General features: G+C 49.9%; 1 protein-coding gene across 1 annotated transcript; it reads right to left on the bottom strand.

Moving 5' to 3' along the window:
• Positions 1 to 3,495: 3,495 nt before the first annotated feature.
• Positions 3,496 to 26,266, bottom strand: TSPAN1 (tetraspanin 1). Its single transcript, XM_038760422.1, has 9 exons — positions 26,234 to 26,266; positions 26,047 to 26,082; positions 19,240 to 19,304; positions 7,579 to 7,785; positions 7,077 to 7,151; positions 6,851 to 6,949; positions 5,085 to 5,225; positions 4,886 to 4,969; positions 3,496 to 3,581 (listed from the first exon to the last, which is right to left on the bottom strand). The coding sequence occupies exons 3-9, from the start codon at positions 19,294 to 19,296 to the stop codon at positions 3,528 to 3,530; spliced, it is 717 nt and encodes a 238-aa protein (XP_038616350.1). The 5' UTR covers positions 19,297 to 19,304; positions 26,047 to 26,082; positions 26,234 to 26,266; the 3' UTR covers positions 3,496 to 3,527.
• Positions 26,267 to 26,327: the final 61 nt, after the last annotated feature.

The following is a 26,327-nucleotide window of genomic DNA, read 5'->3' as shown; positions in this document are numbered from 1 at the left end:
TCATGTTGGCATTTGTTAAGCGCTTACTATGTGCCAAGCACTGTTCTAAGCGCTTGGGGTGGGGGGGGAATACAAGGAGATGAGGTTGTCCCATGTGGGGCTCACAGTCTTAATCCCCATTCTACAGATGAGGGAACTGAGGCACAGAGAAGTGAAGTGACTTGCCCAAGGTCACACAGCAGACATGTGGGGGAGGTGGGATTCGAACCCATAACCTCTGACTACCAAGCCCGGGCTCTTTCCACTGAGCCATGCCAACTGGCACAGGACCAGGGCAAGAGGTTGGCTGGCGGGGCTCTCCAATAAAATAATAATAATGTTGGTATTTGTTAAGCGCTTACTATGTGCCAAGCACTGTTCTAAGCGCTTTGTGGGGGGGAATACAAGGAGATGAGGTTGTCCCACGTGGGGCTCACAGTCTTAATCCCCATTTTACAGATGAGGGAACTGAGGTATAGAGAAGTGAAATGACTTGCCCAAGGTCACACAGCAGACATGTGGGGGAGGCGGGATTCGAACCCATAACCTCTGACTCCAAAGCCCAGGCTCTTTCCACTGAGCCACGCCGCTTCTCTCCCTCCCTCCTTCCCCTCCCCACAGCACCTGTATATATGTTTGTACAGATTTATCACTCTATTTGTTTTACTTGTACATATTTGCTATTCGATTTATTTGGTTAATGAGGTGCATCTTGCTTTACTTCTATTTATTCTGACGACTTGACACCTGTCTACATGTTTCGTTTTATTCTCTGTCTCCCCCTTCTAGACTGTGAGCCCACGGTTGGGTAGGGACCGTCTCTATATGTTGCCAACTTGGACTTCCCAAGCGCTTAGTACAGTGCTTTGCACACAGTAAGCGCTCAATAAATATGACTGACTGAATGAATGATAATGATGATGGCATTTATTAAGCGCTTACTATGTGCAAGGCACTGTTCTAAGCGCTGGGGAGGTTCCAAGGTGATCAGGTTGTCCCACGGGGGGCTCACGGTCTTCATCCCCATTTGACAGATGAGGTCACTGAGGCCCAGAGCAGTGAAGTGACTTACCAAAGTCACACAGCGGACATGTGGGGGAGGCGGGATTTGAACCCATGACCTCTGACTCCAAAGCCCGGGCTCTTTCCACTGAGCCATGCTGAGAAGCAGCATCCCAGCACATCCTCAACCCATCCATCCCCCTGCCTCCGCCATCAAAGGCGGGAAGGGTGCCAGGGATGGGGGAAAGAATTCAGACTCAAGAGGGATTTAGTGGACCACCCTCGCTCTCTGAGGGCAAGGCTTGAGGGATCGGATTTGAGCTGCAGCAGGAGGGATCTGGGTTAGATCCGAGGGACCGGAACGATAACAACCCAATTGAGGGAAGGGGATCGGAGCCCCTTCTAATTAATTAATAATGGCATTTATTAAGCGCTTACTATGTGCAAAGCACTGTTCTAAGCGCTGGGGAGGTTACGAGGTGATCAGGCTGTCCCTCGTGGGGCTCACGGTCTAAATCCCCATTTTACAGATGAGGTAACTGGGGCCCAGAGAAGTGAAGTGACTTGCCCAAAAGACTGAGAGCCCGTTGTTGGGTAGGGATTGTCTCCGTCTGTTGCCGAATTGTACTTTCCAAGCGCTTAGTACGGTGCTGAGCACACGGTAAGCGCTCAATAAATACGATTGAATGAATGAATGGACGAGAGGCTCATGGAGTCCAGACTTTCCCTCTATTCATTCATTCAATCGTATTTATTGAGCGCTTACCGTGTGCAGAGCACTGTACTAAGCGCTTGGGAAGTCCAAGTTGGCAACATATAGAGGCGGTCCCTACCCAACAGTGGGCTCTAGGCTGTGAGACCACTGGGGTCAGGGAATGTGTCATTCATTCAATCGTATTTATTGAGCGCTTACTGTGTGCAGAGTACTGTACTAAGTGCTTGTCAGTCAGTCGAATTGTGTCAAATTGTTGTATTGTGCTCTCTGAAGCGCTCAGTCCAGTGTTGTGCACACAGGAAGCGCTCAATAAATATGATTGAATGAATGAACGGACAAGAGGCCACGTTGCCAACTTGTACTTCCCAAGCGCTTAGTACAGTGCTCTGCACACAGTAAGCGCTCAATAAATACGATTGATTGATTGATTTTACTTGTACCTATCTATTCTATTTATTTTATTTTGTTAGTACGTTTGGTTTTGTTCTCTGTCTCCCCCTTCTAGACTGTGAGCCCACTGTTGGGTAGGGACCGTCTCTAGATGTTGCCAACTTGGACTTCCCAAGCGCTTAGTCCAGTGCATCAGCACACAGTAAGCGCTCAATAAATATGATTGATTGATTGATTCATTCATTCATTCTCTGGGCCTCAGTGACCCTATCTGTCAAGCGGAGATTAAAACCGTGAGCCCCCCCCGTGGGACAACCTGATCACCTTGCAACCTCCCCAGCGCTCAGGACAGTGCTTTGCACATAGTAAGCGCTTAATAAATGCCATTATTGTTATTAGACTGTGAGCCCACTGTTGGGTAGGGACCGTCTCTAGATGTTGCCAACTTGGACTTCCCAAGCGCTTAGTCCAGTGCTCTGCACACAGTAAGCGCTCAATAAATACGATTGATTGATTGATTCATTCATTCATTCTCTGGGCCTCAGTTACCCCACCTGTCAAGTGGGGATTAAAACCGTGAGCCCCCCCGTGGGACAACCTGATCACCTTGCCACCTCCCCAGTGCTCAGGACAGTGCTTTGCACATAGTAAGCGCTTAATAAATGCCATTATTATTATTAGACTGTGAGCCCACTGTTGGGTAGGGACTGTCTCTATATGTTGCCAACTTGTACTTCCCAAGCGCTTAGTCCAGTGCTCTGCACACAGTAAGCGCTCAATAAATACGATTGATTGATTAGAAAGCCGTGCCCGGCCACCTGGGAGAGTAAACCAATCCCAGCCATTTCGAGGGCACTGTGGATGAACCCCACCCGCACTCGAGCCCACCCCCCCACCACGCGACCGACACTCGGAGAGTAGGGGGTCCCCCAGGAGGACCGTCCCACCCCGCAGAGGGGGACAACCCACATTCTGGAAAAGTTGACGGTTTTTATTTCAAAATCCGCCCTTCCCAACACCCACCTTGCCCCCCTTGATCACAGGGCGGGGGGCGGGCAGGGCCTCAGGGGAACCAGCCCCCCCCCCTCCACAGGCCCCTGACCCACCAGGGCCGTTCAGTCTCCGCAAGAGAGGTCATCATCACAGCCCTTGGGGTGCATCCCCCCCCAACCACAGAACCGAGGGAGGTAGAGAAAGGGCCCAAAAGCCACCTTCCCTACCCTACAGTGAACAGTTGGAGGTTCCCCAGCTCCCCAGGGGGAGAGTTTTAGGGGGGCTGGGGGGGTCTCCCCCCAAATTCAGCATTGGCTGCAGGCGGGCCCAGGCTTCGAGATGAGGCCTGTCGATTTATCCATTTGTGCATTAAAATCCCCCTCCCCAGTTCCCCCCACCCCCAGTTCCCACCCCGCCCCAGCCGCTGGTCCTTCCGTCCGTCCGGGGGTCAGGGTGTGCCCAGCTTGTAGTAGAGGTACAGGGCCACCACCATGGCACCGAGCTGCAAAGGGAGAGAAACAGAGTCAGGGGGGCGACCTGGTCCGGACGGGCACCCCCTTCCTCCAGGAAGCCCTCCAGGACTGAGCCAGCACCAATCATTCACTCATTCAATCGTATTTATTGAGCGCTCACTGTGTGCAGAGCGCTGTACTAAGCGTTTGGGAAGTCCAAGCTGGCAAGGTATAGAGACGGTCCCTACTCAACAGTGGGCTCACAGTCTACAAGGGGGTTATTCATTCATTCATTCAATCATATTTATTGAGTGCTTACTGTGTGCAGAGCGCTGTACTAAGCGTTTGGGAAGTCTCAAGCTGGCAAGGTATAGAGACGGTCCCTACTCAACAGTGGGCTCACAGTCTACAAGGGGGTTATTCATTCATTCATTCAATCATATTTATTGAGTGCTTACTGTGTGCAGAGCACTGGACTAAGCGCTTGGGAAGTCCAAGTTGGCAACGTATAGAGACGGTCCCGACCCAGCAGTGGGCTCACAGCCTAGAAGGGGGTTATTCATTCATTCATTCAATCATATTTATTGAGTGCTTACTGTGTGCAGAGCACTGGACTAAGCGCTTGGGAAGTCCAAGATGGCAACGTATAGAGACGGTCCCTACCCAACAGTGGGCTCACAGTCTAGTAGGGGGTTATTCATTCATCCAATCGTATTTATTGAGCGCTTACTGTGTGCAGAGCACTGGACTAAGCGCTTGGGAAGTCCAAGTTGGCAACATATAGAGACGGTCCCTACCCAACAGTGGGCTCACAGTCTAGAAAGGGATTATTCATTCATCCAATTGTATTTATTGAGTGCTTACTGTGTGCAGAGCACTGTACTAAGCGCTTGGGAAGTACAAGTTGGCAACGTATAGAGATGGTCCCTACCCGACAGTGGGCTCACAGTCTAGAAGGGGGTTAGAACCCATAACCTTCCAACTCCACGGATAGGCCCGTGCTCTATCCACTATGCCGTGCTACTTCAGGTCTTCGCCCGCACCAACGCCCCCCTTTCCCACCCACGTCATCATCATCATCAGTCGTATTTATTGAGCGCTTCCCGTGCGCAAAGCACTGTACTAAGCGCTTGGGAAGTGCAAATTGGCAACATCTAGAGACAGTCCCTACCCAACAGCGGGCTCACAGTCTAAAAGGGGGAGACAGAGAACAAAACCAAACATACTAACAAAATAAAATAAATAGAACAGGTATGTACAAGTAAAATAAATAAGCAAATAGAGTAATAAATATGTACAAACATATATACATATATACAGGTGCTGTGGGGAAGGGAAGGGTGGAGGGGCTCACCTCCAGCGCCCCAATTCCGGCCGCCACCCCGCCGACCACGGAAGCGTTTTGCTGAATGTCCAGAAGAAGTTGTCTGAAGCAGCCCTGCGTAGGGGAGGGAAAAAACAGAGAGAACCTGGCTTCTCAGCTCTCCGAGGGGTGATGGGGCAGACCCCCCCACCCCGGCAACCGGGAGAACGAATCCCGGGCTCCTCCGTACCTGGACGGCCGCATTGTCCGCCATGCTCTCCGAGCACGTGTCGTTGGCGGGAGAGCAGCAGTACGTCGGGTAGGAATTGTGCTCCTTGTAGAAGGGGGAGTCTTTGAAGTCGGTGTAGTTGTGGAAGCCGCAGCAGTGCAGCTGGGAGAGGGGACACCCCGTCTCATCATCATCATCATCAATCAATCAATCAATCGTATTTATTGAGCGCTTACTATGTGCAGAGCACTGGACTAAGCGCTTGGGAAGTACAAATTGGCAACACATAGAGACAGTCCCTACCCAACAGCGGGCTCACAGTCTAAAAGGGGGAGACAGAGAACAGAACCAAACATACCAACAAAATGAAATAAATGGGATAGAAATGTACAAGTAAGAAAAATAAATAAATAAATAAATAGAGTAATAAATCTGTACAACCATATATCCATATATACAGGTGCTGTGGGGAAGGGAAGGAGGTAAGATGGGGGGGGTGGAGAGGGGGACGAGGGGGAGAGGAAGGAAGGGTCATCATCAATCATCAATCGTATTTATTGAGCGCTTACTATGTGCAGAGCACTGTACTAAGCGCTTGGGAAGTCCAAGTTGGCAACATAGAGAGATGGTCCCTACCCAACAGTGGGCTCACAGTCTAAAATGGGAGACAGAGAACAAAACCAAACATACTAACAAACATCTTCTGGGTCCCTCCTTCCCCAGCCCGATCCACACCCCGACCGGACGAGGGTCTGGGGCGGAGACCCTATTGGAAGTCATCATCATCATCATCGTCAATCGTATTTATTGAGCGCTTACTATGTGCAGAGCACTGTACTAAGCGCTTGGGAAGTACAAATTGGCAACATATAGAGACAGTCCCTACCCAACAGTGGGCTCACAGTCTAAAAAGTCGTTGCGGGAGGGGACGTGGCTGTTTATGGGTCTATCGGACTCCTCCGAGTGCTTAGTACAGTGCTCTGCGCACAGAGTGAATACGACTGATTATTTTATTTTGTTAATATGCTTGGTTTTGTTCTCTGTCTCCCCCTTCTAGACTGCGAGCCCGCTGCTGGGTAGGGACCGTCTCTATATGGTGCCAACTTGTATTTCCCAAGCGCTCTGCACACAGTAAGCGCTCAATAAATACGATTGATTGATTGACTGAATGAATGACTGAAGTGTGGAAACACCCCCGACAGCGCTTGGGTCCGCCTGGACAGTGCTTTGCACGCAGTCACGTGGCTCAGCGGAAAGAGCCCGGGCTTTGGAGTCAGAGGCAGTGGGTTCGAATCCTGGCTCTGCCGACCGTCAGCTGGGTGACTTTGGGCAAGTCACTTCACTTCTCTGGGCCTCAGTTCCCTCTTCTGTAAAATGGGGATTAAGACCGTGAGCCCCCCGTGGGACAACTTTATCTCCTTGTATCTCCGCCAGTTGTCAGCTGTGTGACTCTGGGCAAGTCACTTCACTTCTCTGGGCCTCATGTTCCCTCATCTGTAAAATGGGAATGAAGACTGTGAGCCCCCAGTGGGACAACCTGATCATCTTGTAACCTCCCCAGCGCTTAGAACAGTGCTTTGCACATAGTAAGCGCTTAATAAATGCCATTATTATCATTATTATTATAAATACAACTGGATGAACGTTGGTTCCAGGTGGGGAACCCCGGGTGGGGCGGGAGCGGAGGAGCCCGGTCGGCTTCCCAGGATCCTTCGCGCGTCAGGTCCGGATCTGGGATGTCAAGAGATGTCAAGCGGTGGGGGGGACGACAGAGAGGGTGGACTCACCCCCTCCATGGTGCTGTTCCAGGCTTGCGTGATATCCTTCTGCGCCCCGTACTCTTTCTTGATCATGGGCACCACGAGGTTTTGCAGGAGAACCTCGGCCTAGCGGGAAAATCGGGCCCTGAATCCCTGGCCTGGGTCCGGGCAGGGGCCTCGGGGACCCCCAGCGCCGGCCCATCCCTCCTCCCCGCCTCAGCCCCCGCCACTCCCGCCTCCCCCCCAGCCCTACCAGTGAGGTGTAGACCAGGACAACCACTGCCACGGCGATTTCGGCCACAAATATGATGAGGAGAATGCTGAAGAACTGGGCGGGAAGGGGTGGAGGGTCAGGGTCCCCCCTCTGCCGACCGGGACCCTCCCTCCTTTCTCCCCAAACTGAGCTGCGAGTTTCCTCCCGTCGGGAGTGACCCAAACGACCCATCGCTCCCCACTCCGGGCCTGGGCCGTGGGGCAGTCACCCCTTATTGCCCCGGAGTACTCTCCCAAGCGCTTCGCACGCAGTAAGCGCTCAATAAATACGACTGATTGATTGATTGATAAATATGAGTGGATGAATGTTGGCTCCGGATGGGAAACCCTGGGTGGAGCGAGAGCTGAGGGACCCAGCCGGCTTCCCATTGATCCTCCGCACATCAGATCCGGATGTGAGATGTCGAGAGTCCTGGGGGGACCGGGGAATTTCGGGCGGGAAGAGAGGAAGGAAGCACTGGCCAGGAAGGGCCCCCGCTCACCGTGATGAGGAGACATTTGCTCTCCCTATGAGCCCCGCAGCAGCCCAGGAAGCCGAGGGACATCAGGACACAGCCCGCAGCAATGAGGAAGTAGCCTACGTTCACAAACTGCATAGCCGAGGCGGACACCGGGCCGAAGATCTTCAGGAAGGACGCGCCATCCACTGTCACCCAGATGCCCAGGCCGAGGAGGGCACCTCCACCCAGCTGCCAGGGGGAGAGGGAGAGGGGAAGGGAAAAATCAAAGAGCAATCCCGCCACTCAGCAGCCATCTTGGTTGCTTCTCCTGATCTCTTCCCTTCGTAGTGCCTCAGTTTATCTCACTCTCTCTCTCCCTCCCAACACCGGACCCTTTTCCACCCAAAGGGACCCCAACCTTCCCGCCCCTGGGAGCCCCAAAAGATTTTCTCTGGTGCCTTGAGGGCCTTGAACTCCGACTGCCCGGTTCATTCATTCGTTCAATCGTATTTATTGAGTGCTTACTAAGCGCTTGGGAAGTACAAGTTGGCGACATATAGGGACGGTCCCCACCCAACAACGGGCGGAGGGAGCACGGTGGAAAGAGCAAGGGCTGGGGAGACAGATCACAGCGAGGCTCAGAGCACGGGCTTTGGAGACAGAGGTCGTGGGTTCGAATCCCGTCTCCGCCACATGCTGTGTGACCTTGGGCAAGTCACTCAGCTTCTCTGAGCCTCAGTTCCCTCATCTGTAAAATGGGGATTAAGACGGTGAGCCCTGCACGGGACAAACTGATCACCTTGTATCCCCCCCAGCGCTTAGAACAGTGCTTTGCACATAGTAAGCGCTTCACAAATGCCATCATTATTACTATTATCACCTGGGTTCCAGTCCCGGCTTCACCTGTTGCCTGCTGTGTGACTTTTGGCTCGTCACAACTTCCCTCTGCCTCGTTTCCTCGCCTATAAAATGGAATTCAGATCCCGCCCTCCCATCCTCTTGGATGGCTCACCGGGACTGCATCCAATCTGATGAATATCGCTATTGTCCTACTGTCCTCACCCAAGCGCTGAGTACAGTGCTCTGCCAGTAGTGAGTGCTCAATAAATACCACTGACTGATTGAAGAAGGAAGATTGCGATCTCCGCAAGGGCATTACCTACTCACGCTATTGCAGACTCTTAAAGTGTTTAGTACAGTGCTGATAAGCGTCCAGGAAATACTGTGGATTGACTGAGGAAGGCCCGCGATGAAGTGGGGAGAGCCCGGTTGAGGGGTGAGAGGCTGAGGTGAGGGTGTCACAGAGGGAGTCAGTCAGTCTGTAAATCTTATTTATTGAGCACTTACCGTCTGCAGAGCCCTGCACTAAGAGCTTGGGAACGTACAATATAGCAATAAACAGACACATTCCCTGCCCATAATGAGCTTACAGTCCAGAGGGAGGAACAGACATATATAAATCAATAAAATACAGATACGTACGTGAGTTCTGTGGGGTCGAAGCGGGGATGAATAAAGAGAGCAAGTCAGCGTGATGCAGAAGGGAGTGGGAGAAGAGGAAAGGAGGAGTTAGGCCTTCAATAAGCGCTTAGTACAGTGCTCTGGACACAGTAAGTGCTCAATAAATACGATTGACTGAATGAACAAGGGTTTGAACAGGGTGGGGGGAGACTGACACCATGTCTCTCTCCAGGAGTTAAACCGGGGCTGTCGGGGTGGAGGAAAGACAAATAACAATAATAATAATAGTAATACTATTCATTCATTCATTCAATCATATTTATTGAGCGCTTACTGTGTGCAGAGCACTGTACTAAGCACTTGGGAAGTACAAGTTTTTTTTTCATGGCATTTGTTAAGCGCTTACTATGTGCAAAGCACTGTTCTAAGCACTGGGGGATACAAGGCGATCAGGTTGTCCCACGTGGGGCTCACAGTCAATCCCCATTTTACAGATGAGGTAACTGAGGCTCAGAGAAGTTGTGACTTGCCCAAAGTCACACAGCAGACGTGGCAGAGCCGGGATTCAAACCCATGACCTCTGGCTCCAAAGAGACGGTCCCTACCCAACAGTGGGCTCACAGTATAGAAAGGAGAGACAGAGAACAAAAAACATATTAACAAAATAAAATAAATAGCATAAATATGCGCAAATAAAATAAATAAATAAATAAATAAATAAATAAATAAATACTAATAACAATAGTACTTGTTAAGTGCTAACTACGTGTCAAGCACTGTTCTAAGCACTGGGGTAGATACAAGTTAATCAGGTTGGACCCAGTCACCATTTTCCAGATAATAATAATAATAATGACGGCATTTATTAAGCGCTTACTATGTGCAAAGCACTGTTCTAAGTGCTGGGGAGGTTACAAAGTGATCAGGTTGTCCCACGGGGTGGGGGGCTCACAGATAAAATCCCCATTTTCCAGATGAGGTAACTGAGGCCCAGAGAAGTTATGCGGCTTGCCCAAAGTCACACAGCGGACACGTGCCGGAGCCAGGATTGGAACCCGGGTCTTTCCAACTCCCAGGTCCGAAACCCACGACACAGACCTGGGGGGGATGTTCCAGTGCGGCCCAGGGTCAACCAGAAAGTAGTCAAAAATTACCCCCCTTGTGCCCCCTCCCTCCACGCCAGCCCCCTGGACCTCACTGCCCTTGCAGGAGTCTGCCCCTCTCCACTTATAATAATTGGGGTATTATTGGGGTAATAATTGGGAATTCATTCAATCATATTTATTGAGCGCTTACTGTGTGCAGAGCACTGTACTAAGTGCTTGGGAAGTCCAAGTTGGCAACATCTAGAGACGGTCCCTACCTGACAGCGGGCTCACAGTCTAGGAGGGGGAGACGGACGACAAAACAAAACATGTGGACAGGTGTCAAGCCATCAGAATAAATAGAAATAAAGCTAGATGCACATCATTAACAAAATAAATGGAATAGTCCATATGTACAAGTAAAATAGAGTAATAAATCTGTACTTTTTAAGCGCTTACTACACGCCAGGCACTGCGCTGAGCGCTGGGGTGGATACAAGAGAAGCAGCGTGGCTCAGTGGAAAGAGCCCGGGGTTTGGAGCCAGAGGTCATGGGTTCTAATCCCAGCTCTGCCACTTGTCAGCTGTGTGGGCAAGTCATTTCACTTCTCTGGGCCTCAGTTACCTCATCTGGAAAATGGGGATTATGACTGTGAGTCCCATGGGGGACAACCTGATTACCTTGTATCCCCCCAGCGCTTGGCACATAGTAAGCGCTTAACAAAAGCCATCATTATTATTATACAAGCAAATCGGGTTGGAGCCGATCCCCGTCCCACGAGGGGCTCGCTGTCTCAACCCCCATTTTACGGGGGAGGTCACTGAGGCCCAGAGAAGTGAAGTGACTTGCCCAAATTCACAATGTAGACTCACCACCCCACCCCACCCCACCCCGGCCACCCCTGGCCTCTGTCCCAGTGACCCTCCCACCCAATATCCCCCAGGGACTTTGAACCTGGGACCTGCTTTTCCCCACCCCGCCCCGGGCCTCTGTCCACCCTGGGTCCGGCCCAGACCCGGGAGCAAACAGGCCAGCTGGGACCCCGGGGGCTGTTGACTGAGGCAGGGAGGAACACGGAAATTTCCCAGAGAAGGAAAAACGCAAGGAGGTTCAGATTTCAAGGGACAAGACTCCGGCTGGGCCTCGGGCCTCCGGAAAGGGGCATCTGTGGCAGAGGACAAACCGGCTTCCCTTAACCCAGCCCTCCTTTCGCCAGTCCCACCGGCCAGAGACTGAACAGGTGGGGGAGGGTTTGTCAGTCCCCACCTCTGGAAAACCTAGTTCTTATTACTATTATTATTATCGGATTTAAGTGCTTACTATGTGTCCAGCCCTGTCCTAAGCACTGGGGTAGATACAAGTTGTCGGACACCGTCCCTGTCCCACATGGGAGCTCACAGTCTAAGTAGGAGAGAGAACAGCTCTCCACCCCCATCCCAGCCCCCAACCCCTTCATTTCCCAGGTTTGATCCTGCTGTGGGACCTTCAAAGACTTATTATTATTGTAATTATTAATATTATATTGTGCTATTGGAAGGAGAACAGCTCTCCACCCCCATTCCGGCCCCCAACCCCTTCATTTCCTAGGTTTGGTCCTGCTGTGGGACCTTCAAAGCCTTATTATTATTGTTATTATTAATATTATATTGTGCTATTGTCTGGTTATTAATATTATTAATAATAATAATGGCACTTACTAAGCGCTTACTATGTGCACAGCACTGTTCTAAGCACTGGGGTAGATAAAAGTTGTCGGACACCGTCCCTGTCCCACATGGGAGTTCACAGTCTAAGTAGGAGAGAGAACAGCTCTCCACCCCCATCCCAGCCCCCAACCCCTTCATTTCCTAGGTTTGGTCCTGCTGTGGGACCTTCAAAGCCTTATTATTATTGTTATTATTAATATTATATTGTGCTAGTGTCCAGTTATTAATATTAATAATAATAATAATAATGGCATTTATTAAGCGCTCACTATGTGCACAGCACTGTTCTAAGCACTGGGAAGGTTACAAGGTGATCAGGTTGTCCCATAGGGGCTCACAGTCTTGTACATATTTACTATTCTATTTATTTTATTTTGTTAATATGTGTTTTGTTGTCTGTCTCCCCCTTCTAGACTGTGAGCCCGCTACTGGGTAGGGACCGTCTCTATATGTTACCAACTTGTACTTCCCAGGCGCTTAGTACAGTGCTCTGCACACAGTAAGCGCTCAATAAATACAATTGAATGAATGAATGAATCCCCATTTTACAGATGAGGTAACTCAGGCCCAGATAATAATAATAATAACGGTATTTGGTAAGCGCTTACTATGTGCCAAGCACCTTTCTAAGCACTGGGGGGACACAAAGTGATCAGGTTGTCCCACGTGGGGCTCACAGTCTTAATCCCCATTTTACAGATGAGGGAACTGAGGCCCAGAGAACTGAAGTGACTTGCCCAAAGTCACCCAGCTGACAATTGGCAGAGCCGGCATTTGAACCCATGACCTCTGACTCCAAAGCCCGGGCTCTTTCCAGTGAGTCACGCTGCTTCTCTTCAGTTACTTGCTGTGTGACCCTGGGCAAGTCCCCTAACTTTTCTGTGCCTCAGTTTCCTCAACTGTAAAATGGTGATTCAATACCTGTTTTCTCTCCTACTTAGACTGTGAGCTCCCATGTGGGAGAGGGACGGTGTCCGACTTAACTTGTATCTACCCCAGTGCTTAGAACAGTGAGCCCACTGTTGGGTAGGGACCGTCTCTATATGTTGCCAACTTGTACTTCCCAAGCGCTTAGTACAGTGCTCTGCACACAGTAAGCGCTCAATAAATATGACTGAATGAATGAATGAATGAATGAACAGTGCTGGACATATAGTAAGCACTTAAATACAATAATAATAATAGTAATAAGAGCTAGGTTTTCCAGAGGTGGGGACGCACAAACCCTCCCCAACCTGTTCAGTCTCTGGTCAGTCAGGAGAAGCAGTGTGGCTCAATGGAAAGAGCCCGGGCTTTGGAGTCAGAGGTCATGGGTTCAAATCCCGGCTCTGCCAATTGTCAGCTGTGTGACTTTGGGCAAGTCACTTCACTTCTTCGGGGCCTCAGTTACCTCATCTGTAAAATGGGGATTGAGACTGTGAGCCTCCCGTGGGACAAGCTGATCACTTTGTAACCTGAACAGTGCTTTGCACACAGTAAGCACTTAATAAATGCCATTATTATTATTATTATTATTATTATCCCCCTCACCCCGCCACCTTGCTCACCAAGAGAGGTGACCTCAAAACTCCTTTTCGCTACATGGGTGGGGGATTTCGGAGTTAAGGGACAAGAGGAAATGCGTTGGAGGTGCAGCAAGAAAGATTAAGGTTAGACTTAAGGAAGAACTGTCCGCCCGTGGGGTTTCCGAGGTGGGTGTCTGCTGTGTGGCCTTTGGCACGTCACTTCACTTCTCTGTGCCTCAGTTACCTCATCTGTAAAATGGGGATGGAGACTGTGAGCCCTTTGTGGGACAGGAACTGTGTCCAACCCGATCTGCTTGTATCCACCCAAGTGCTTAGTACAGTGCAGTTAAATATCACAATTATTATCATTATTGTTATTATTAGGCTGGGCCCTCTGAGCCCCCAACAGTTCATTCATTCATTCATTCAATTGTATTTATTGAGCGCTTACTGTGTGCAGAGCACTCTACTAAGCGCTTGGGAAGTCCAAGTTCCACTTGCCATCCCCTCTGCCCATCCCAATGCCCAGGAGACCCTTTTCCCTGGGATATTGGAGAGGCAGCGTGGCTCAGTGGAAAGAGCGCGGGCTTGGGAGTCAGAGGTCATGGGTTCGGATCCCAGTTGTCAGCTGTGTAACCTTGGGCACGTTACTTAACTGCTCTGTGCCTCAGTTCCCTCATCTGTAAAATGGGGATGAAGACAGTGAGCCCCCCATGGGCCAACCTGATCACCTTGTAATCTCCCCAGAGCTTAGAACAGTGCTTTGCACATAGTAAGCGCTTAATAAATGCTATCATTATTATTATTATATTGGCAGTAGAGAGCGAGGAGGGGGGGAAGATCATTAAGTCAGATCCCCCTCCCCGCCGCATTTCTGTCTATGAACTCTTTCTCAGTGACCTCTCTGATCTTGTTCCCACCCAGCTGTCCTTCCCACGGTAAGCGCTCAATAAATATGACTGATTGATTGATTGATTCCCAGGAGCTTGGCCACCACGGGGTTAATCCTGTGTGTTTCTGTGTTTCTATTCTCAGAGCTCAGGGTGTTTACCCAGCACCTGTGGACTTGTCCACTTCCTGGTCAGGGCTGGCCTCCCCCCACCCTTCCAGCTCATCCAGAAGCAGATTCAGGAAAACCGGGAGAGGCCCTTCCAGTGCACCCTCCTCCTCTCCCGATCCAGGGTCTCCCGCACTGCGTTGGGCTTCCAGGATGAAAATCCAGGAGTCTTGGCCCCTCTCCCAAGGAGCAGGGTGAAAGAGGGAATAGCTACCTTCCTTCCCTCCCACTTCCAAGCCCTTAGGAGATTGGCAGGCACTGGAATTCATTCAATCATATTTATTGAGCGCTTACTGTGTGCAGAGCACTGTACTAAGCGCTTGATGTGTTCCAGAGGACTTGGGGGTGGGATTCATTTGGAGTGGAGGAGGAAGGAAAGAAGGAGGAGGAGGCAGTTCTTCCCCTTTCATTCATTCAATCATATTTATTGAGCGCTTACTGCGTTCAGAGCGCTGGACTAATAATAATAATAATGGCATTTATTAAGCGCTTACTATGTGCAAAGCACCGTTCTAAGCGCTGGGGAGATTACAAGGTGATCAGGTTGTCCCACAGAGGGGGCTCCCAGTCTTAATCCCCATTTTACAGATGAGGTCACTGAGGCCCAGAGAAGTGAAGTGACTTGCCCAAAGTCACCCAGCTGACAGTTGGTGGAGCCGGGATTTGAACCCATGACCTCTGACTCCAAAGCCCGGGCTCTTTCCACTGAGCCACGCTGCTTCTCTAAGCGCTTGGGAAGTCCAAGTTGGCGACATATAGAGACGGCCCCTACCCGACAACGGGTGAGCCCACTGTTGGGTAGGGACCGTCTCTATATGTCGCCAACTTGGACTTCCCAAACGCTTAGTCGAGTGCTCTGCACACAGTAAGCGCTCAATAAATACGATTGAATGAATGAATGAACAAACGGGCTCACAGTCTAGAAGGGGGAGACAGACCCGAAACACAACCTGTGGACAGGTGTCAAGTCGTCAGAATAAACAGAATTAAAGCTAAATGTACATCATTAACAAAATAAATAGAATAGTAAATCAAATAGTAAATATGTACAAGTAAAATAAACAGAGTAATTAATCTGTACAAACATATATACCTGTATATATGTATATATACATATATATGTATGTATATATATATATATACCTGTATGTACATATAAACATGTACAAGTAAAATAAATAAATAAATAAATAAATATATAGAGTAATAAAGCTGTACAAACATATGTACAGGTATATATGTTTGTACAGATTTATTACTCTATTTTACTTGTACATATTTATTCTATTTATTTTATTCCGTTAATATGTTTTGTTTTGTTCTCTGTCTCCCCCTTCTAGCCTGTGAGCCCACTGTTGGGTAGGGACCGTCTCTCTACGTTGCCAACTTGGACTTCCCAAGCGCTCAGTACAGTGCTCTGCACACAGTAAGCGCTCAGTAAATACGACTGAATGAATGAATGAATGAATGAATGAATAAATAAATGAATGAATGAACGAGGTACAGTCTCCTGGGCTGGGCAGATGAAAGCCAAAGGAGCCAGGCAAGGAGCCAAGGCCATTTCTCCTTCATGGGCAATTTGCATCCCCGGATGAGGGAAGGGCGGTGGGAAGGATCCGTTTTATCCACCACTGGAAATTTGGTTCCCTATAATCCACTGATCCATGTCGCTCTCCCCCCTTGGCAACAGACACTTCCTCTTCCCCAGCCCTGCCTTCCAGCCCCCAAACTCTATTTAATAATAATAATAATAATGGCATTCATCATCATCATCATCAGTCGTATTTATTGAGCGCTTACTATGTGCAGAGCACTGTACTAAGCGCTTGGGAAGTACAAATTGGCAACATATAGAGACAGTCCCTACCCAACAGTGGGCTCACAGTCTAAAAGGGGAAGACAGAGAACAAAACCAAACATACTAACAAAAGAAAATAAATAGAATAGATATGTATAATTTATAATGATGGCATTAATAATAATAACGATAATTATGGTATTTGTGAAGCGCTTACTATGCGCCAGGCACTGTAATAATAATAATAATAATAATAATAATAATAATGGTGGCATTTATTAAGCGCTTACTATGTGCAAAGCACTGTTCTAAGCTCTGGGGAGGTTACAAGGTGATCAGGTTGTCCCACGGGGGGCTCACAGTTTTAATCCCCATTTTCCAGATGAGGGAACTGAGGCCCAGAGAAGTGAAGTGACTTGCCCAAAGTCACCCAGCTGACAATTGGTGGAGCCGGGGCTTGAACCCATGACCTCCGACTCCAAAGCCCGGGCTCTTTCCACTGAGCCAGGCAGCCCCCAGCCATACCCACCCACTCCAGGAAGCCTTCCTGGATGATCTGGGACCTCCACCCGCCCTCCTGGGCCCGGCTCCCACCCTGTGGGTGACCGGCTCTGGATTTCCATTCCATCATTCACTCAATCGTATTTATTGAGCGCTTACTGTGTGCAGAGCACTGGACTAAGCGCTTGGGAAGTCCAAGTTGGCAACATATAGAGACGGTCCCTACCCAACATTCATTCCTTCGTATTTATTGAGCGCTTACTGTGTGCAGAGCACTGGACTAAGCGCTTGGGAAGTCCAAGTTGGCAACATATATAGGGACGGTCATTCATTCATTCAATTGTCTTTATTGAGCGCTTACTGTGTGCAGAGCACTGGACTAAGCGCTTGGGAAGTCCAAGTTGACGGTCATTCAATCATTCAATGGTATTTATTGAGCGCTTACTGTGTGCAGAGCACTGGACTAAGCGCTTGGGAAGTACGAGTTGGCAACATATAGGGACGGTCATTCATTCATTCAATCGTCTTTATTGAGCGCTTACTGTGTGCAGAGCACTGGACTAAGCGCTTAGGAAGTCCAAGTTGGCAACATATAGGGACGGTCATTCATTCATTCAATCATCTTTATTGAGCGCTTACTGTGTGCAGAGCACTGGACTAAGCGCTTGGGAAGTCCAAGTTGATGGTCATTCAATCATTCAATCATATTTATTGAGGGCTTACTGTGTGCAGAGCACTGGACTAAGCGCTTGGGAAGTCCAAGTTGACGGTCATTCAATCATTCAGTCATCTTTATTGAGCGCTTACTGTGTGCAGAGCACTGGACTAAGCGCTTGGGAAGTCCAAGTTGGCAACATAGAGAGACGGTCCCTACCCAAAAGGGGGCTCACAGTCTCCCCAACGCTTAGAACAGTGCTTGGCACATAGCAAGCGCTTAATAAATGCCACTATTATTATTATTATTAGAAGGGGGAGGGCTTTGCCAAACTTGTACTTCCCAAGCGCTTAGTATAATAATAATAATAATGTTGGTATTTGTTAAGCGCTTACTATGTGCAAAGCACTGTGGGCTCAATCAATCAATCAATCAATCAATCGTATTTATTGAGCGCTTACTGTGTGCAGAGCACTGTACTAAGCGTTTGGGAAGTCCAAGTTGGCAGCATATAGAGACAGTCCCTACCCAACAGTGGGCCTTCATTCATTCAATCGTATTTACTGAGCGCTTACTGTGTGCAGAGCACTGTACTAAGCGCTTGTACCTTCTCCCTACCCAACAGCGGGCTCACAGTCTAGAAAGCCCCTTCCTTGGAAGTCTTCTTGAGCCAGTGTTCCCCTCCCTCCTGAACCCAATTCCTGGAGGGATGGGATCTCATCTACCTTCATTCATTCAATCATATTTACTGAGCGCTTACTGTGTGCAGAGCACTGTACTAAGCGCTTGTTCCTTCTCCCTACCCAACAGTGGGCTCACAGTCTAGAAAGCTCCTTCTTTGGAAGTCTTGTTTTGAGCCAGTGTCCCCCTCCCTCCTGAACCCAATTCCTGGAGGGTTGGGATCTTGTCTACCCTCATTCATTCAATCGTATTTACTGAGCGCTTACTGTGTGCAGAGCACTGTACTAAGCGCTTGTACCTTCTCCCTACCCAACAGCGGGCTCACAGTCCAGAAAGCCCCTTCCTTGGAAGTCTTCTTGGGCAAATGTCCCCCTCCCTCCTGAACCCAATTCCTGGAGGGTTGGAATCTTGTCTACCTTCATTCATTCAATCCTATTTACTGAGTGCTTACTGTGTGCAGAGCACTGTACTAAGCACTTGTACCTTCTCCCTACCCAACAGCGGGCTCACAGTCTAGAAAGCTCCTTCCTTGGAAGTCTTCTTTTGAGCCAGTGTCCCCCTCCCTCCTGAACCCAATTCCTGGAGGGATGGGATCTCATCTACCTTCATTCATTCAATCCTATTTACTGAGCGCTTACTGTGTGCAGAGCACTGTACTAAACGCTTGTACCTTCTCCCTACCCAACAGTGGGCTCACACTCTAGAAAGCCCCTTCCTTGGAAGTCTTCTTGAGCCAGTGTCCCCCTCCCTCCTGAACCCAATTCCTGGAGGGTTGGGATCTTGTCTACCTTCAGTCATTCAATCGTATTTACTGAGTGCTTACTATGTGCAGGGCACTGTACTAAGCGCTTGTTCCTTCATCTCCGGCATTGGCTGGCTGCCCTTTGCTGTGCTTCACCTAGGAAAGGAGTGAACTTCCTTAATCCCGCAGGATTCTCAGGCCGGGTGAGCCCACTGTTGGGTAGGGACCATCGCTATATGTTGCCAACTTGGACTTCCCAAGCGCTTAGTACAGTGCTCTGCACACAGTAAGCGCTCAATAAGTACAAATGATTGACTGGAGGTTCCCAGGGGCCCAGTCCTTCAGGTCACTTGGCGGGCAGGTGTCTGAGGTGGCTGAGCTCCTCTCCTTATCCCACCCATGCCCCACCTGACGCCGGGCTTCCTGGAAAGGTGTGCGTAGGCGTCTACTCTACTCAGCAGTCACTGCCCGTCCCCTGTCCCCCCCACTCCCGCCCACCCCGCGGCACTTACAAAGATGACCAGGTTAAAGAGGATCATCAGGAGCTTGAGGAACGAGAAGCAGCTCATCTTGGCCCCTGCAGAAAAACCAGAGTCAGAGGGACTGTTTGGACGCCCCGAGACCCCGCCACCGACCACCCCGGCCCCCGATCGGGACAGAACCCGGGACAAAAGAAACACTTCCTCCAAAGCTGCACGTGTCTGTGAAAACACACACACACACACACATACCCATCTATTCATTCACTCATTCAACCATACTTATTGAGCGCTTACTGGGGACGAAGCACTTGGGAAATCCAAGTTGGCAACACAGAGAGACAGTCCCCCCCCAACAGCGGGCTCACAGTCTTAGAGGCTCACAGCGCTTAGTACACTGCTCTGCACACAGTAAGCGCTCAATAAATATGGCTGACTGGATGAATGAATGAACCAATTCCATAATTATTATCCGGTCATTCCTCCAATCGTATTTATTGGGCGCTTACTGTGTGCGGAGCGCTGTACTAAGCGCTTGGGAAGTCCAAGTTGGCAACATCTAGAGACGTTCCCTACCCAACGGCAGGCTCACAGTCTAGAAGACAGTCTAACACGTCTGTGTAATCACTCAGTCGATCGAGGCTATTTACTGAGTGCTTACTGTGTGCAGAGCACTGTACTGAGCGCTTGGGAGAGGACAATACCACAGAATTAGCAGACACATTCCCTGCCCGCAGTGGAGCTAGGAGGCTATTTATTGAGCGCTTACTGTGTGCAGAGCACTGTACTGAGCGCTTGGGAGAGGACAATTCCACAGAATTAGCAGACACATTCCCTGCCCGCAGTGGAGCTAGGAGGCTATTTATTGAGCACTTACTGTGTGCAGAGCACTGTACTGAGCGCTTGGGAGAGGACAATACCACAGAATTAGCAGACACATTCCCTGCCCACAATGGAGCTAGGAGGCTATTTATTGAGCGCTCACTGTGTGCAGAGCACTGTACCGAGCGCTTGGGAGAGGACAATACCACAGAATTAGCAGACACATTCCCTTCCCGCAGTGGAGCTAGGAGGCTATTTATTGAGCACTCACTGTGTGCAGAGCACTGTACTGAGCGCTTGGGAGAGGGCAATACCACAGAATTAGCAGACACATTCCCTGCCCACAGTGGAGCTAGGAGGCTATTTACTGAGCTCTTACTGTGTGCAGAGCACTGTACTGGGCGCTTGGGAGAGGACAAGTCCACAGAATTAGCAGACACATTCCCTGCCTGCAGTGGAGCTAGGAGGCTATTTATTGAGCGCTTACTGTGTGCAGAGCACTGTACCGGGCGCTTGGGAGAGGACAATTCCACAGAATTAGCAGACACATTCCCTTCCCGTAACGGAGCTAGGAGGCTATTTATTGAGCACTTACTGTGTGCAGAGCACTGTACTGAGCGCTTGGGAGAGGACAATACCACAGAATTAGCAGACACATTCCCTTCCCGCAGTGGAGCTAGGAGGCTATTTATTGAGCGCTTACTGTGTGCAGAGCACTGTACCGGGCGCTTGGGAGAGGACAATACCACAGAATTAGCAGACACATTCCCTTCCCACAGTGGAGCTAGGAGGCTATTTATTGAGCGCTTACTGTGTGCAGAGCACTGTACCGGGCGCTTGGGTGAGGACAATACCACAGAATTAGCAGACACATTCCCTTCCCGCAGTGGAGCTACGAGGCTATTTATTGAGCACTTACTGTGTGCAGAGTACTGTACTGGGCGCTTGGGAGAGGACAATTCCACAGAATTAGCAGACACATTCCCTGCCCGCAGTGGAGCTAGGAGGCTATTTATTGAGCACTTACTGTGTGCAGAGCACTGTACTGCGTGCTTGGGAGAGGACAATACCACAGAATTAGCAGACACATTCCCTGCCCACAATGGAGCTAGGAGGCTATTTATTGAGCGCTCACTGTGTGCAGAGCACTGTACCGAGCGCTTGGGAGAGGACAATACCACAGAATTAGCAGACACATTCCCTTCCCGCAGTGGAGCTAGGAGGCTATTTATTGAGCACTCACTGTGTGCAGAGCACTGTACTGAGCGCTTGGGAGAGGGCAATACCACAGAATTAGCAGACACATTCCCTGCCCACAGTGGAGCTAGGAGGCTATTTACTGAGCTCTTACTGTGTGCAGAGCACTGTACTGGGCGCTTGGGAGAGGACAAGTCCACAGAATTAGCAGACACATTCCCTGCCTGCAGTGGAGCTAGGAGGCTATTTATTGAGCGCTTACTGTGTGCAGAGCACTGTACCGGGCGCTTGGGAGAGGACAATTCCACAGAATTAGCAGACACATTCCCTTCCCGTAACGGAGCTAGGAGGCTATTTATTGAGCACTTACTGTGTGCAGAGCACTGTACTGAGCGCTTGGGAGAGGACAATACCACAGAATTAGCAGACACATTCCCTTCCCGCAGTGGAGCTAGGAGGCTATTTATTGAGCGCTTACTGTGTGCAGAGCACTGTACCGGGCGCTTGGGAGAGGACAATACCACAGAATTAGCAGACACATTCCCTTCCCACAGTGGAGCTAGGAGGCTATTTATTGAGCGCTTACTGTGTGCAGAGCACTGTACCGGGCGCTTGGGTGAGGACAATACCACAGAATTAGCAGACACATTCCCTTCCCGCAGTGGAGCTACGAGGCTATTTATTGAGCACTTACTGTGTGCAGAGCACTGTACTGGGCGCTTGGGAGAGGACAATTCCACAGAATTAGCAGACACATTCCCTGCCCGCAGTGGAGCTAGGAGGCTATTTATTGAGCACTTACTGTGTGCAGAGCACTGTACTGCGTGCTTGGGAGAGGACAATTCCACAGAATTAGCAGACACATTCCCTGCCCGCAGTGGAGCTAGGAGGCTATTTATCGAGCACTTACTGTGTGCAGAGCACTGTACTGAGCACTTGGGAGAGGACAATACCACAGAATTAGCAGACACATTCCCTGCCCACAGTGGAGCTAGGAGGCTATTTACTGAGCTCTTACTGTGTGCAGAGCACTGTACTGGGCGCTTGGGAGAGGACAAGTCCACAGAATTAGCAGACACATTCCCTGCCTGCAGTGGAGCTAGGAGGCTATTTACTGAGCGCTTACTGTGTGCAGAGCACTGTACCGGGCGCTTGGGAGAGGACAATTCCACAGAATTAGCAGACACATTCCCTTCCCGTAACGGACCTAGGAGGCTATTTATTGAGCACTTACTGTGTGCAGAGCACTGTACTGAGCGCTTGGGAGAGGACAATACCACAGAATTAGCACACACATTCCCTTCCCGCAGTGGAGCTAGGAGGCTATTTATTGAGCGCTTACTGTGTGCAGAGCACTGTACCGGGTGCTTGGGAGAGGACAATACCACAGAATTAGCAGACACATTCCCTTCCCACAGTGGAGCTAGGAGGCTATTTATTGAGCGCTTACTGTGTGCAGAGTACTGTACCGGGCGCTTGGGTGAGGACAATACCACAGAATTAGCAGACACATTCCCTTCCCGCAGTGGAGCTACGAGGCTATTTATTGAGCACTTACTGTGTGCAGAGCACTGTACTGGGCGCTTGGGAGAGGACAATTCCACAGAATTAGCAGACACATTCCCTTCCCGTAATGGAGCTAGGAGGCTATTTATTGAGCACTTACTGTGTGCAGAGCACTGTACTGCGCGCTTGGGAGAGGACAATTCCACAGAATTAGCAGACACATTCCCTGCCCGCAGTGGAGCTAGGAGGCTATTTATTGAGCGCTTACTGTGTGCAGAGCACTGTACCGGGCGCTTGGGAGAGGACAATTCCACAGAATTAGCAGACACATTCCCTTCCCGTAACGGAGCTAGGAGGCTATTTATTGAGCGCTTACTGTGTGCAGAGCACTGTACTGAGCACTTGGGAGAGGACAATTCCACAGAATTAGCAGACACATTCCCTGCCCACAGTGGAGCTAGGAGGCTATTTACTGAGCTCTTACTGTGTGCAGAGCACTGTACTGAGCGCTTGGGAGAGGGCAATACCACAGAATTAGCAGACACATTCCCTGCCCACAGTGGAGCTAGGAGGCTATTTATTGAGCGCTTACTGTGTGCAGAGCAGTAAACTGGGCACTTGGGAGAGGACAATTCCACAGAATTAGCAGACACATTCCCTTCCCGTAACGGAGCTAGGAGGCTATTTATTGAGCACTTACTGTGTGCAGAGCACTGTACTGAGCGCTTGGGAGAGGACAAGACCACAGAATTAACAGACACATTCCCTGCCCACAGTGGAGCTAGGAGGCTATTTACTGAGCTCTTACTGTGCGCAGAGCACTGTACTGGGCGCTTGGGAGAGGACAAGTCCACAGAATTAGCAGACACATTCCCTGCCCGCAGTGGAGCTACGAGGCTATTTATTGAGCGCTTACTGTGTGCAGAGCACTGTACCGGGCGCTTGGGAGAGGACAATTCCACAGAATTAGCAGACACATTCCCTTCCCGTAACGGAGCTAGGAGGCTATTTATTGAGCACATACTGTGTGCAGAGCACTGTACTGAGCGCTTGGGAGAGGACAATTCCACAGAATTAGCAGACACATTCCCTTCCCGCAGTGGAGCTAGGAGGCTATTTATTGAGCGCTTACTGTGTGCAGAGCACTGTACCGGGCGCTTGGGAGAGGACAATACCACAGAATTAGCAGACACATTCCCTTCCCACAGTGGAGCTACGAGGCTATTTATTGAGCACTTACTGTGTGCAGAGCACTGTACTGGGCGCTTGGGAGAGGACAATTCCACAGAATTAGCAGACACATTCCCTTCCCGTAATGGAGCTAGGAGGCTATTTATTGAGCACTTACTGTGTGCAGAGCACTGTACTGGGCGCTTGGGAGAGGACAATTCCACAGAATTAGCAGACACATTCCCTTCCCGTAATGGAGCTAGGAGGCTATTTATTGAGCACTTACTGTGTGCAGAGCACTGTACTGCGCGCTTGGGAGAGGACAAGACCACAGAATTAACAGACACATTCCCTGCCCACAGTGGAGCTAGGAGGCTATTTACTGAGCTCTTACTGTGCGCAGAGCACTGTACTGGGCGCTTGGGAGAGGACAAGTCCACAGAATTAGCAGACACATTCCCTGCCCGCAGTGGAGCTACGAGGCTATTTATTGAGCGCTTACTGTGTGCAGAGCACTGTACCGGGCGCTTGGGAGAGGACAATTCCACAGAATTAGCAGACACATTCCCTTCCCGTAACGGAGCTAGGAGGCTATTTATTGAGCACATACTGTGTGCAGAGCACTGTACTGAGCGCTTGGGAGAGGACAATTCCACAGAATTAGCAGACACATTCCCTTCCCGCAGTGGAGCTAGGAGGCTATTTATTGAGCGCTTACTGTGTGCAGAGCACTGTACCGGGCGCTTGGGAGAGGACAATACCACAGAATTAGCAGACACATTCCCTTCCCACAGTGGAGCTACGAGGCTATTTATTGAGCACTTACTGTGTGCAGAGCACTGTACTGGGCGCTTGGGAGAGGACAATTCCACAGAATTAGCAGACACATTCCCTTCCCGTAATGGAGCTAGGAGGCTATTTATTGAGCACTTACTGTGTGCAGAGCACTGTACTGGGCGCTTGGGAGAGGACAATTCCACAGAATTAGCAGACACATTCCCTTCCCGTAATGGAGCTAGGAGGCTATTTATTGAGCACTTACTGTGTGCACAGCACTGTACTGCGCGCTTGGGAGAGGACAAGTCCACAGAATTAGCAGACACATTCCCTGCCCGCAGTGGAGCTAGGAAGCTATTTATTGAGCGCTTACTGTGTGCAGAGCACTGTACCGGGCGCTTGGGAGAGGACAATTCCACAGAATTAGCAGACACATTCCCTTCCCGTAACGGGGCTAGGAGGCTATTTATTGAGCGCTTACTGTGTGCAGAGCACTGTACTGAGCGCTTGGGAGAGGACAATACCACAGAATTAGCAGACACATTCCCTGCCCACAGTGGAGCTAGGAGGCTATTTACTGAGCTCTTACTGTGTGCAGAGCACTGTACTGGGCGCTTGGGAGAGGACAATTCCACAGAATTAGCAGACACATTCCCTGCCCACAGTGGAGCTAGGAGGCTATTTATTGAGCGCTTACTGTGTGCAGAGCAGTAAACTGGGCACTTGGGAGAGGACAATTCCACAGAATTAGCAGACACATTCCCTGCCCACAATAGAGCTATGAGGCTATTTATTGAGCGCTTACTGTGTGCAGAGCACTGTACTGAGCGCTTGGGAGAGGACAATACCACAGAATTAGCAGTGGAGCTACGTTTAGAAGGATAAATTTAAGTCCTGAGCTTCCCCTGCCCTTGGGGGTTGCCGGCTTCTGCCCCCCGCCCCAGGGAGACGCCCCCACCCCGGGACCGACCCCTGGTTCTGAGCATTCATTCATTCATTCAACCGTATTTATTGAGCACTTACTGTGTGCAGAGCACTGGACTAAGCGCTTGGGAAGTCCAAGTTGGCAACATCTAGAGGCGGTCCCTACCCGACAGCGGGCTCACAGTCTATTCTATTTATTTTATTTTGTTAGTATGTTTGGTTTTGTTCTCTGTCTCCCCCTTCTAGACTGTGAGCCCGCTGTTGGGTAGCAACTGTCTCTATATGTTGCCAACTTGTACTTCCCAAGCGGTTAGTACAGTGCTCTGCACACAGTAAGCGCTCAATAAATACGATTGATTGATTGATTGATTGAGACGGACAACAAAACAAACCATATTAACAAAATAAAATCAGTAGAATAAAGATGTACAACACGAGCAGTACCTGGTCGCTTGGGCTGCGGCAGAGAAAATCACCGGGCTGGAGGAAGGAAAGACAGCAGGTCCAGCCAGTAAGTGCTCAATAAATACGATTGATTGATTGATTGATTGATTGATTGAGACGGACAACAAAACAAACCATATTAACAAAATAAAATCAATAGAATAAAGTTGTACAACATGAGCAGTACCTGGTCTCTCGGGCTGCGGCAGAGAAAATCACCGGGCCGGAGGAGGGAAAGACAACAGGCCCAGTCAGGAAGCGCTCAATAAATACAATTGATT

Source organism: Tachyglossus aculeatus, chromosome 18 (genome assembly GCF_015852505.1).
Source record: "Tachyglossus aculeatus isolate mTacAcu1 chromosome 18, mTacAcu1.pri, whole genome shotgun sequence".
In the NCBI taxonomy this organism is placed as follows: domain Eukaryota; kingdom Metazoa; phylum Chordata; class Mammalia; order Monotremata; family Tachyglossidae; genus Tachyglossus; species Tachyglossus aculeatus.
Note: the sequence above shows the minus strand (reverse complement) of the source record. Positions and strands in the feature narration are given on the sequence as shown.